Source organism: Mesoplodon mirus (assembly GCF_964341445.2).
Source record: "Mesoplodon mirus genome assembly, chromosome: 5".
Classification (NCBI taxonomy): Eukaryota; Metazoa; Chordata; class Mammalia; order Artiodactyla; family Ziphiidae; genus Mesoplodon; species Mesoplodon mirus.
In genome coordinates, this window is record NC_138980.1 from 74,896,409 (window position 1) to 74,909,391 (window position 12,983).

The 12,983-nt window shown below is 38.3% G+C and overlaps 1 protein-coding gene across 1 annotated transcript in view; it reads left to right on the plus strand.

Annotated features, from left to right (window-relative positions):
* The window catches only part of MEIKIN (meiotic kinetochore factor), a gene marked incomplete at both ends in the record, with an annotated part of 122,241 nt that extends 112,194 nt beyond the window's left edge, over positions 1–10,047 (plus strand). The window contains 2 exons of the mRNA XM_082623298.1: positions 471–594; positions 10,016–10,047. Coding sequence (XP_082479424.1) covers positions 471–594; positions 10,016–10,047 — 156 coding nt within the window. The remainder of the gene's footprint in view (positions 1–470; positions 595–10,015) is intronic.
* Between the last annotated feature and the right edge of the window lie 2,936 nt (positions 10,048–12,983).

The window sequence follows — 12,983 nt, forward strand, 5'->3', positions numbered from 1 at the left end:
CCATCAATTATAGAAGAAATAAATATTCCTCATAAAATTTCAAAAAAAATTAACTGAGTTGGGAAATCAAGGAAATCTAGTGTTTGACTCTGACTTAAATTTATATTTATGTTTTAACTAAGTAAATCCTGTAAACTTTCTCTCCCACTTTGGAGTGCTTGGATCTCAACTCATTACTTTCTCTCTGTTTTTAAATAAGTTATCCAACCTCTCTGAACATAAGTTTCCTTGTTTTACAAATGGGAGTAATATAATCTGCTTTGCTGGTTCTTGTGAATATTACATAAGCAAATGTTTTAAAACCAATTACCTAGTGTCTGGAGTGAAATAAGCATTTCATAGATGCCTTCTATTGTTAATATCTATGAAATATATGGATATTGAGACTTTTTGCCTTTGAAATAAAATAAAACAATCTATAGATATAGTACCTGGAAAAATTATGCAATATCTGCTTTTTTCTTTTGCAGTTTCCTTCAGATACATCAGAAATATGTTGTATTATTAAAGCATCACCAGGAACTAGACAAGTGGAAAGTAAAGCTGTTATTGTAAGGAAGAAGAAATATTCTCTTCCTAAAGATACTCCTCAAGGTACTGTAGTATGAATACACAACCTACTTTTTGGAAGACACCAAACATTTTTTAATTGTAAATTCCTTATGTATACAGGAAGTTCAATTATAGATTGTATTCTGAGAGTTCTGGCATAAAGTGGAAATGGTAAAATTATTAAAAACTTGGTCAAGTTTCAGAACCTGAGCAAAATAGTTTTTTGAAAGTCAGATACTTCATCTCTTGAAAAATTAGCTTATGCCATTGATTTAAAGTATGTTTATCTAGGATACTTCCTCTTATAACTATCTGAAATTTAGTGTTGTTGGGTTTCATATTTAGTAGATATTTCATTTTTAAAGATATGGAGATATTTTTGCATTCACTTAACATTGGTTGAGCACTTCCTCTTTGAAAGGCACCTTATTATAACTTCTTTATTTCTTACTATTACTTTATGATGACAGGATGTATACTCTGTCCTCATTTAATATATTAAAAATCTGAGGCTTAAAGTATTACAGTATGAAATTTGTCTAAGATCACACTGCTTCCAAGTGGTGGAGAGAAATTCAATCTTTAAAGGCTTCTAAACGCCAAGTTTAGGTTTTTCTGTACTTCTCTCACTGCATATCAGGCAGAATGTCTAATTACTCAATGGAGCTTGGGCACCTTCGAAAGGTAAGCAGGCAGTGAAGCAATTGAAACTTAATAGGTTATGTATAACTTGATCTTTGTCCCCATTTCCTCCACAGAATGTGCCCTGAGCACTCCTGAAGTCCACAGAGATCTATTTATTTTTCTCTAAGTTCCTTGACTACTTAATTTGATGACACTCATTTGACACTTAATAATATACTACTACCTGACATAATTTACAGTGCTGACTTCATATTCTTTAGGTTATGAATTTTTAAAGGACAGAAACCACATGCTAGACTTCTTTCTATGTCTATCTCTGATAGCTTTTTTAGCATAGTGGTAGGGAATAGTAGATGCCGTATCAGTCAGGATTCTACTGAAGATACAGAACTAGTAGGACATATATAGCCACAATATATGTATATGTATACAAAGAGATTTATTTCAGAGAATTGACTTATGCAATTGGAGGGTCTGGCTGAAAACTCTAGGGCAGGCTGGAAACTCTTGGGCAGGAGCTAATGATACAGTAAGTCCTCAGGAGGAATTTTTCTCCTTCAGAGAAACCTCAGTTTTGCTCTTAAGGTCTTTCAGTTGATTGGATGAGGCCTACCTACATTATCAAGGATAATTTCCTTTACTTAAAGTTAGTTATTACATATGTTAGCCAAACCTACAAAATACCTTCACAGCAACACCAAGATTAGTATTTAATTTAATTGGGTAATGTTGCCTAGCCAAGTTGACGCATACAACTAACCATCACAGTCCACTCCATGTCAACTATGCATTCATACACATTTCCTTAAACCATATTTAATCTCCAAATAAAGACAATAACAAAGTCATAATTCTGCCTAACATAATACAACTGCTGTACATAAAACTGAAAATGTGCTAACTCCTTCCCCAGAAGAGGATGGGTGATGTTTGTTCTTCTCCTTGATATCATATAACTTAAATACTATGATATAAAGTTAACTGATATTAATACAACTTATGTTATATGATATGGGCATGAGAGAGAGAAGAAAACAAAGATATTTGCTTGACTAGTCATGTGGTCATAACGGGTATTTATAACTACCTTCCTCCACTACCCATTCCATATTCCCTCTCCCCTCAGTAAGCACCTCAGCTGGTTGTGGCTCTTTAACTGGTCAGGTGACACAACCCTCATTTCTGAAGGGCCCGTGCTGTTAGTAGTCCTGCTTAGATTGGGTTATTGTAGTTTTCCATTGACCTTAATCATGGGGCATGGTAGTACTAAGAGATGCTCTAAATGATCTCCTGTATTCCAGACATACTCTTCCTTACCTCCATCATGGAGTAGTAGTCCAGTTTCCCCTTGGTAGTCAGGATCAATCACCCCAGCCAGCACAGTAAGTTCCTTCTTTGCTTGTTGACTCAGAGGCATGAGAAGCTCAAAGTGGCCAGGTGGCTGTCTTAATTTCTAGTTCAGTGGAATCATTGTTGTGACTCCTGCATTACTCCCTTTGGAACTAAGACCTCTAGACCTGCAGAGCATAAAGTCATGGCAAAAGGAGGCAAAAATTTTGCTAGTGGGTCACCAGGGGTAGTATTGAATAGTCTCACTTCCATTTCTACCACTTGACTCCTGGGCCTGTGAATCCTGGCTATGGGAGAAACAGTACCATGTATTGGTTGCTGATTCAGAGCATACACAACCTTCTGCAGAACCTTGCCTCAGCCCTGCAAGGTATTGCCACCTAGTTGGTGCTGTAACTGAGTATTCCAAAGGCCTTTCCACCATTCTGTCAAGCCAGCTGCTTCAGAATGGTGGGGAACATGGTAAGACCAGTGAATTCCATGAGCTTGGGTCTATTGCCAAACTACTTTTGCTGTGAAGTGAGTTCCATAATCAGAAACAATGTTGTGTGATACCATGATGGTGGATAAGGCATTCCATAAATCTTTGGTTCGTGATTTTTAGCAGAAGCATTATGTGCAGGGAAGGCAAATCCATATCCAGAGTAATTTATTCTTACTATTCCAGTAAGAATAAAATGCTGCCCTGATCATGACAGAAGTGGACCAATGTAATCAACCTCTTGCCACCAGGTAGCTGGCTGACCTCTCCAGGGAATGGTGCCATATCAGAGACCAACTAGGTGTTGGTCTCTGCTGCTGACAGATTGGGTACTCAGCAGTGGCTGTAGCCAGGTTGACTTTGGTGAGTGGAAGTCTGTTTTGCTGAGACCATGCATAACCTCCATCCCTGCCACTATGGCCACTTTGTTCATTGGCTTATTGGGTGATGACAAGGGTGGCTGGGGAAAGAAGCTAACGGGTATCCACATAACAGGTCATCTTATCCACTTGATTATGAAAATTTTCCTCTGCTTAGATAACCCTTTGGTGAGCATTCATGTGGGACACATATATCATCATGTTTTTTGCGCATTCAGAGAGTTCTATCCACATGCCTCTTCCCATATTTTCTTGTTACCAATTTTCAAATCATGTGCCTTCTGAGTCCCTGACCATCTAGCCAGACTATTGGTCACAGCTCATGAATCAGTATATAATCACACATCTGGCCATTTCTCCTTCCAGCAAAGTGAACAACCAAATGTACCGCTTGAAGTTCTGCCCACTTGAAGTATATCCCTTCACCAGTTTCCTTCAGGGATGTCCCAGAAAGAAGCTGTAGGTGCTATAGCTGTCCACTTTCAGGTGGTGTCTGCATATCTTGCAGAACCATCTGTAAATGAAGCCTTAGCTTTCTTTTCCTCAGTCACCTGACCATAGAGAACTCCCCATGATTCCATTAAAGCAGGCAGGGCGAGAGAAGATAATGTACCAGGAGTAGGGGCCACGGGCATTTGGGCCACTTCCTCATATAACTTACTTGTGCCTTCAGGGCCTGCTTGAGCTCAGTCTCATATATACTGTTTCCACTTGCTAACAGAGTGCTGCTCTTCACAGCCAACTTTATGGCTTGGCGCATCAGACAACACACAATTCATGATGGGTAGCTCACCTCTCATTGTAACTTTGTGGCCCATGGTTAAATATTCAATCTCTACTAAGACCTAGTAGCAGAGCAAAAGCTATTTCTCAAAAAGAGAGTAATTACCCACAGAGGATGGCAGCGTTTTGCTCCAAAATCCTCAGGGCCTGTACTGTGATTATTCACCTGCAAGCTCCAAACAGCATCTCTTTCTGCCACTGACATTTCAAGCACCATTGGATCTGCTGGATTATATGGTACAAGTGGCACAGTAGCCTGGACCTTTTGCAGAGCCTTGTCTTTGTTCTGAGACTCCCTCAAAACCAGCAACTTTTTAGGTCACTTAGTAAGTGGGCTGGAGTAGTACACACAAATGAGGAAATATGTTGACTCCAAAATCTAAAATGGCCCACTAGATGTTGTCTCCTTTTTGGTTGTAGGAGGGGCCAGATGCAACAACTTATCCTTTACCTTATAAGGCATATCTCTCATACCACTGGAACCCTAGAAGTTTCACTGAGATGGAAAAGAGACCCAGCAATTCCATTTCCCTGGACCCTAAAGACCCAGCAATTCCACTTCCAGTCTGTTTTGCTGAGACCATGCATAACCTCCATCCCTGCCATCATGGCCACTTTGTTCATTGGCTTATTGGGTGATGACAGGGGTGGCTGACATATATATGACACAGTATATATATATATACACAGTATATCCACTGTAATGGGTACATATGTTCATCATAAGATATATACCAGCATGTTCATAGCAGCACTGTTGGTAATAGCTTCAAACTGGAAACTATCCGAATATGCCCATCAACAGTAGAATGGACAAATAAACTGTGGTATATTCATTCATTAGGGTGCTATATAGCAGTGAGAATCAACAGTATATAGTTACTTGCAACAATATTGATGAGTCCCACATAAGAAGCCAAACACAATAGAGTACATTTAATATTACTTATATTTAGTACAAAACTAGGCAAACTAAACTATGATGGAAATCACCGCAGTGGATGTCCTTGTTGGGGAGCAGGTATTAACTGGAAAGCGTTATAAGAGGGAATTCTAGGGTACTGATAGTGTTCAGTTTCATTATCTGGATGCTGGTTACATGGGTGTGTTAAGTTTCTGAAGACCCAACAAGCTGTATATACACATATGTGTACTTTTCTGTGTGTATGTTATACTTCAGTAAAATGATAAAAATAAATTTCTCTTAATTTGATCTTTTTGGCCTATCATATTAATTTGTGACAGCAGGTAACGTCACAATTCTGGGTTTAATTATTCAACAAATCAAAACTAAGTTGTACCTAGGAAGTTCTTTTGAGTGTTCAGACCAAAATTATTATTATTATTATTATTATATTATTTTCATATACAAAAATATAAAACTTGAAACAGTTCTAGATTTTCCTTCCTATTCTGTTGGGGTGTGGCTGCTTCTTCACACAGGGAAAAATACTACATTCACATCAGTTTATTTGAGGACCCAGTGCAGAGTTCAAGCAGCAAAACCCCAACTTAGCAGATCTAATTTCAAACTTGACACTCGTTTCTAAAATTACCACAGTAAAAAGGAACAAAGATCCACTGCAAATGAATGCACTATGATACAATGTTCTCTCCAAAATGTCTTCATTTTGCAGCTGTAATTACATGGATGTCTGCTTTAGGCCATTTTAGATGTGTGCGGGTATATAATATATATATATGTGTGTGTATTTCATATATATACACATATATATATGGATGTGTGTGTGTGTGTGTGTGTGTGTGTGTATATATATATATATATATATATATATATATATATATAATCTCAGCACACTTTTCAAATCCAGACAGGGTAACAGCAACAGCTTAACTCTGTGTGTGTGTGTATATATATATATATATATTTTTTTTAAACATGATACTTTAGTATAACTTTTGTTAATTCAGTAGTACAATCTATTTCTGTTCTACAGAATTTTTATTTTATAGCTACAAGGGTGAAAAGTGACCTATTACATTTACATCTCACATATCCTGGCATATAAACAGTACTTACTGAATTTGAGCCAAAAACTAGAAGTCTTTAGTTTTAGCACTTGAAGAGCTTCTTCACTTCTACAGTCTTAAATCATATCCTAGTCATATTTCCAGAGTTTTCAAATGATTCATCATTGTAAACCACGAGAAACAGGTGAATCCAAACTTTTAATTATAGTTTTATATACAAGTTAGATAACACAGCTCAAAAAGACTTTGCTATCCATCCTAAACCCAACACACACATTCTCCACTAAGTTATTAGACAAGTCTTAGGGTTTTCCTTCTTTTCCTTACAAATAATACACACATTTAGAAGGAGCTGGTAAAACTGATATATAAGATGGCAGATGAGAGGTGACATCTGTTGGTTCCAAAATTGGTCCTGCAAATGTTGTACTCTGCTGTGTTCTTTAACTGTGTGTCTGTTACATGCAGAAGCTCTTCACAAGAACTGACATCAAACTCAATGTAAGTTAAATTTACAGTACTGTATGAAGTTCTTCAGATTCAAGGATAAATGTGGAAAAAATATTAACACTTGAAAAATTCGGCCTTTCATGCTACCATTAAGACCATGTCAAATTCATAAGCAGATTCTTTGGTACAGTTGAAAAACGGCATTGTGTGGATTTGTGGCGTGGAACTGAAATATAGAAGTATGCTTCTCATCTGCAGTAATCCTCACCCCCAATTCTCAAGTACCACCCAATTTTCTTTGCATTTTTACAGAATTCTGGGGGGAAAAAAAAGGGAGGAAAAAGACACTGGCATTGTAACTATTCCTCCCCTCACAGGAGATCTTCACGCTCTCAGATGAGGTCTCCTAAGACTCTCTGTATGGTCACTGGCTCTCAGAGGGCCTTTGACAATGACTTGGACACTTTCCAAATCAAATCCCAGATGTTGCCTAACCTTTCCTACTCTCATCTCTGTCATTGCTGGTAAAATTTCGATGAGCACGTTTTTCCCTTATGGAGAAATCAGACCAAAATTTTTAGTTTAATTCACAGAGAGCCCCCTGATGCCTGTTGAACTAGTTGTGCCACCTCCTGGCTTCTTCCTAGGCTCTCACCTCATATAGCAGCCTCCTTATTTAAGTAATTCCCTTTCAACCTCTGGGCACTTGTCTCTGTCTTTCCTTCAGTAAAAATAGCAAAGCCCCAAGCTAACTGTGAGCATGTTATTTTAAACATGCAGCAGGCTATTTTTAGTCCTGGCATTTAACAGTTTAGCTAGTTTGGCAGTAATCTAATCAGGACTACAGAGTGAAGCTCACTTTTGATGGTCTAGGACCCCTGTTCAGTATGCTGCTTGTTCATTAATAACTGGCACTATTCTGATTAAAGAAAAAAAAATTGGTGAAAGTAAACCACTAGAGGAGTCCAAAAGAGATGTAGTGGAGAAGGTGATGTGGGTAAGTAGAGATCTGAGAATGGTGACAGACAGATAGAAGAGGCCTTAGAAAACATCCAGTCCAAGGTTTCTCATTGTGTGGTTCTCTGACCACCTGTACCAGAATCACTGCAGACCTGGTAAATTACAATCTCTAGAGATATGGCACAAGAATCTACAGTTTGATGAGCTTTCAGAGTGATCCCAATAAGCACTAAAATTTGAGAACCATATAATAATCTAGTTTATTTTGCTCATTTTGCGTATAAAAAAATGACCTGGCCATATTGATAAGTGACTTGCCCAAGTTCACACAGCTAATTACTGGTAGAATCAGAGGTAGAACTTAGTTTTTCTGGTTCTAAGTTTGACTGGGTAGCTGTCAAATAGGGAATGTGGGTAGAGTAGATAGGGCTCTGAGTTTCTCAGGTCATCCAGACAGAGCAGTTTTGATTCTCTTTGCTTTACACATTGGACTTCTATATCTATTTAAACAGAGACTTAATTTTTTTTTTTTTGCCAAGGAGAGGGTTGGACAATCATTGCTTCTGTACCTCTTACAGTTACAGCAATGGATGTCTAATTTATTGGTACTTTAATTCAGCCAACAAGCATGCATTATGCACTGCATTATTAGCTAGGGATAGGAGTATAGCCTTTGCTCTCTGGGGCTCACAGATTAGTGATGAGGTAGACCTCACAGTCTTCTCTATAAGGTGATAAGTTAGAAGTGGAGCAAAGCACTCTAGGAGCCCAGGAGAGGATGCTTTTAACTTTGAAGTGTCAGAGAAGACTTCCAAGCTATCAGTATATTTTGGAAAATCAGACAAAACCTGTAGCTATCCTTATAGTAAGATTTTTATTTTCATCTTCAGAAGAGATGATAAATGGTGTGTTATAAATTCATATCTTAAGCTAGGAGAATAACAGACTTTACCTGGATACATATATATCTTTAGTGAGAGTTTGAGTTTTTAGATAATAATAGCAGGCAGAAGTATCACACAGAAATATGATAAAGTGTGGTGCTCATACCACATGGGGAATTTATAAATAATGCAAATTCCAGGGTCATTGCTTCAGCAGTCTGATTCAGGATTTCTGGGGATTGAGAACCAGTGTAACCTAAAAATGTTTATTGGTATAATTGCCAGGGTTTAGTAACTGCTTAGGTACTGGTACAGGGTAGTGAGAGAGAAGGACAGTTAGAGGATGACTCCTAGGTCTCTAGTATTGTAAAGTTTTAGAAATGATGTGCTCTAGGTGATGTCAGGGGAAAATATAGGGCATGGCCCTGGATGTATATATGAAGGCAGAGGAGGGATAGGGGAGACTACATAGTTGGATGGGTTGATTGCCACTTGGAAAGTTACTCAAAAATTGGTATGGAGAAGATGACTGTGGCCCAAAGTCTTTAGTAAATGAGCAGATAGTATCTGAGGTCAGTGAAGACAACAATAAGGAGGAGTAGAGGGTAGAATAGCCAATACCTCCCAAACTTTAATTTACTTGTGAACTGCTTGAGGATCTTGTTAAAAATGGAGATTTTGATTCAATAGGTCTGGAATGGAGTCCAAGATTCTACATTTCTAATCAACTCCTAGGTGACATTGAAGTTACTGGTCCATGGACCACACTTTGAATACCAAAGATACAGGTCCCTGGTGTTCCAACAGCTGCACATCAGACTTTCCTGGATATTTGAGTCCCTTGTCCAGAGGTTCTGTTCTAATTGGTATGGCATATAGCCTGGATATCAGGATTTTTAAAAGCTCAGATAACTCTATGGTACAGCAGAGTTTGAGAACCTATTGATATAGGCTGATTAGGCTGGGGGGTGAGGTATATCATAGTATGAAAGTGGCAATGGGAATAGGTAAAGCTGACTCCACTCTGGATCTTGTGGTACAAGATATTGGGGGAGGGGTGAAGGCCCCAGAACCCTGTATTGGAAAGAACCTGGGTTCACCTACAACAAAGTGTGGGAGAATGAAAAGGAGAGATGGGTAGGAAAATGTGAGGAGGTTCTGACTAGGTAGTGGCTGAGGAAGACTGGGATGAGAAGCACAACTGGATCCATTCCACCAGGTTACAAGGCTGGAGTTAGCGACCTGTGATGGCCACTAACAGCTGTCTTTGCTGGGCTTTCCATTGGAATGTTACTGAGCAGGTCTCTTTTGTGTCTCCAAAGAGAAGAGAAGCATCTTCAGCATGTCCAGGAAGGAGTGAGCCAGCTATTCCATTTTTTTTTTTAATGACCTCTGGATTTGTTTCCTGAGGCTCGATGGAGTGAAACTAGAGTTGCTTGGACATCAAGCGTTCTCTCCCCCAGGGACTGGTTATTAATAACTATTGAACACCTGCTTGTGATGCATATGAAATAATCTATTGTTATTTTTTTCTCCAGATATTATAATAAAAACAAGTGGCAGGATGTAGCAGCTGTGGCTGAATTTTCACTACTTTGAAGAGTTGAATGTGAAGTCAAAGTCCGTGAAGCAGAATGTCTGCCTAAAATTATATGAAATTCAAAAATCAAAATTCTCTGATTATTTGTGATATACCCTGATGTTGAAATTCTGTTGAGTCTTATAAATTACTTTTAATGAGCTGAGAAAGAATCTTCTGCCTGCTTCTTAAATATATGTATTTGTATTATAAAATACCAAATAGCTTATATTAGAATACTGTACACTAAATAGATGACTTCAGCTATTTATAAAGACCCAACACCAGGATACTAGGTAACTTCCTTTAATGTTTTTTTCCCAAGTTTATCCTTTGTATGGATTAAAGGTAGTAAAATTGTTGATGCTTATATTACGAGCTATTTTTAACAGAACTTAATTGAAACCACATGAGTGAGAGACCTAATTCCAGGTCTGACTGAAAGAAACTCTATACTTAAGGTTTGCTGAAGCAGGGAATGTATAATACGTACAATCAATCACACACTAAGTATTTAATATATTACCTCATCCCCAAACAACCTTCTTTAGCTAATACTACCTATCTGTAGGATTTTTGGGGGTGATATAGCTTATTGTGGCATCTTGGAAATGCCCTTCCTAAAAAGGAACAATCCTGTTGTCAGTGAACACAGTGTATAACGGTGAGATTTTAACTCTGTTGGTTTTACTAATGTTATTAGACATAAAAGTAAATGAGGCAAATTTTCAAAGCTCCTTCAATATGAAAGAAAATTGTAAAATTGAAGAATTAACTGAGGTTACATAACCCATATAGTACTCATTTTTAAATAGGACTCCCATGAAAATATTCTTGTAAACGATTTGACAAGGTCTTAAGCCACTAACAAAACTATTTGTGATTTCAGTTCCACATTTTAATCTGGAGGTGAAATATGGGAAAGTTGTTAGGAAATGTAGAAGAGATCTTTTTTTTTTTATTAGTTTCTGCTTTATAACAAGGTGAATCAGTCATACATATACATCTGTTCCCACATCCCTTCCCTCATGCATCTCCCTCCCACCCTCCCCATCCCACCCCTCCAGGCGGTCACAAAGCACCGAGCTGATCTCCCTGTGCTCTGCGGCTGCTTCCCACTATCTATCTACCTTACGTTTGGTAGTGTTTTTAATGATGGATGTTAGAACCAAATTTAGACCTGAATTCTAAATCAGTACTCAGCTAAGTCAGCAACTCCTGTGGTAGTTTTAAAGCAGAAGTGTGATAAGCAGTGGGGAAGAAGAAATGGAATAGAAGGCCTATTACCTGCCTTCAAGGAGTTTATAATCCAAGGGGGAGGAGTGAGAATGAGAACAAAGTATTTGATAATTTCTAAACAGGTGGTAGGTTCTTGTGAGAAAAAATGATACCTGATTCTTAGACTGGGCCTAGTGGGGCTGGAGGAAATAATATATGATAGTTCCATATTGCTGATAAGAAAAATATAGCTACCTTAGAAAGATAAATACTTGGCCAGGCTGATGTGATTTAGAAAGTGAGAGAGCCAGGATGTGAAAGTAGGACTATGTGAGTCCAATATTTTTATCAGCTGGAGCACAGGGAAAGGTGGGAGGGAGGAAAGAGTTGCAATTGGAGTTCAAGGCTTAGTGGTAGAGGACATAACTTCGATTATGATTAAGAGGAAGGAAAGTAGAATAAGCCTGCTTGCTGTCTGGTGGACGTTAGAAGTTCCAAGAGGATTCCTGTTGGCAAATCCTAGAAGAAGGTTATACTCTTAACTTTACATTGGTGGGTAGGCCACAGACATCTTTCAGTGAACCTGCCTGGAAGACCATCAGAAAGGACCATCTCTTTCTGGCGTGAGGGTCTCCATAGTTTTCATCATATTTTCAAAGTGGTCTGTGATTTTTAAAAAGTTAACAATGGGACTGGACCCCTTTACTTTAGCATATAACTAATTACATTTCATTTTTAAGCACTTAAAATTATATTTTCAAATTACACTTCATGAAAAAAAGATCTCAGGTCATAAGTGTGAAAATCCAGTTAAAAATTCATGAAAGGCCAGGCATGATGCCGTTTCCATTTAAAAAATTTTAACTGGAGTTTTTTTTCGCCTTTCCCAGGTGTAATTCATCATGGTTTGTTCAGTTATGAATAGCCTCTTTATCTCATATTGTGTATAGAGCATATGTGTTTATATGAAGGGTGTGGTGCCCAGACTTTCCAGATAGATGTTATCTTCAACCTCTCCTGCTCTACTGTTGCTTTCTAACCTGCATTTTAAAATGTTGAATCATCTTATATCTTAAATACTCCCTTGATTTCATATGTTCTTCTACATACCCCATAATTCTTTACCTGTTTACATCCACGCTTCCTAAAAAGAGTGCTTTCTGCTTTCTCACTGATTCCCTCACTACTCAGCCCTTTCTCCTCTTCCTTCCCCTGCCCCAATACACATAAAGTCTGGTTTCAGCTCTGATCCTTCACTAACACTGGTCCCCTCAAGGCTACAAGCAACTACTTTGATGCTAATCTAAGGAGTGTTTTTCAGTTCTTGTCTTACCCAACCTTTCCCAGCTAATGATGTTGTAGACTATTACTCTCCTCTTGAAAGCCTCCAGTAAGGAATGCCCTCTTTGAAACATTATTCTCCAGTCTCTCATCTCATCTATAGCTCTTTCTCTTCCATTTCTCCTGAAGGCTCATTTTCCTCTGTCCAGTCTTTAAATTTTGTTGTTTCTTTGGGTTCTATTCTAGGGCTTCTTCTTATGTTACACAGTCTCCCTGGGTGATGTCATCTACCACTGCCATCAGTTATCATCTCTGTTCAGTTGACCCCAAATCTTTGTCAGTAACTGCCATGGACATTGGTAGTGGAGATGTGTCGTGACTGGCCCTGTATCTGTCCCCCAAAATGTTTGCTGTCTTTCCTTGTATTC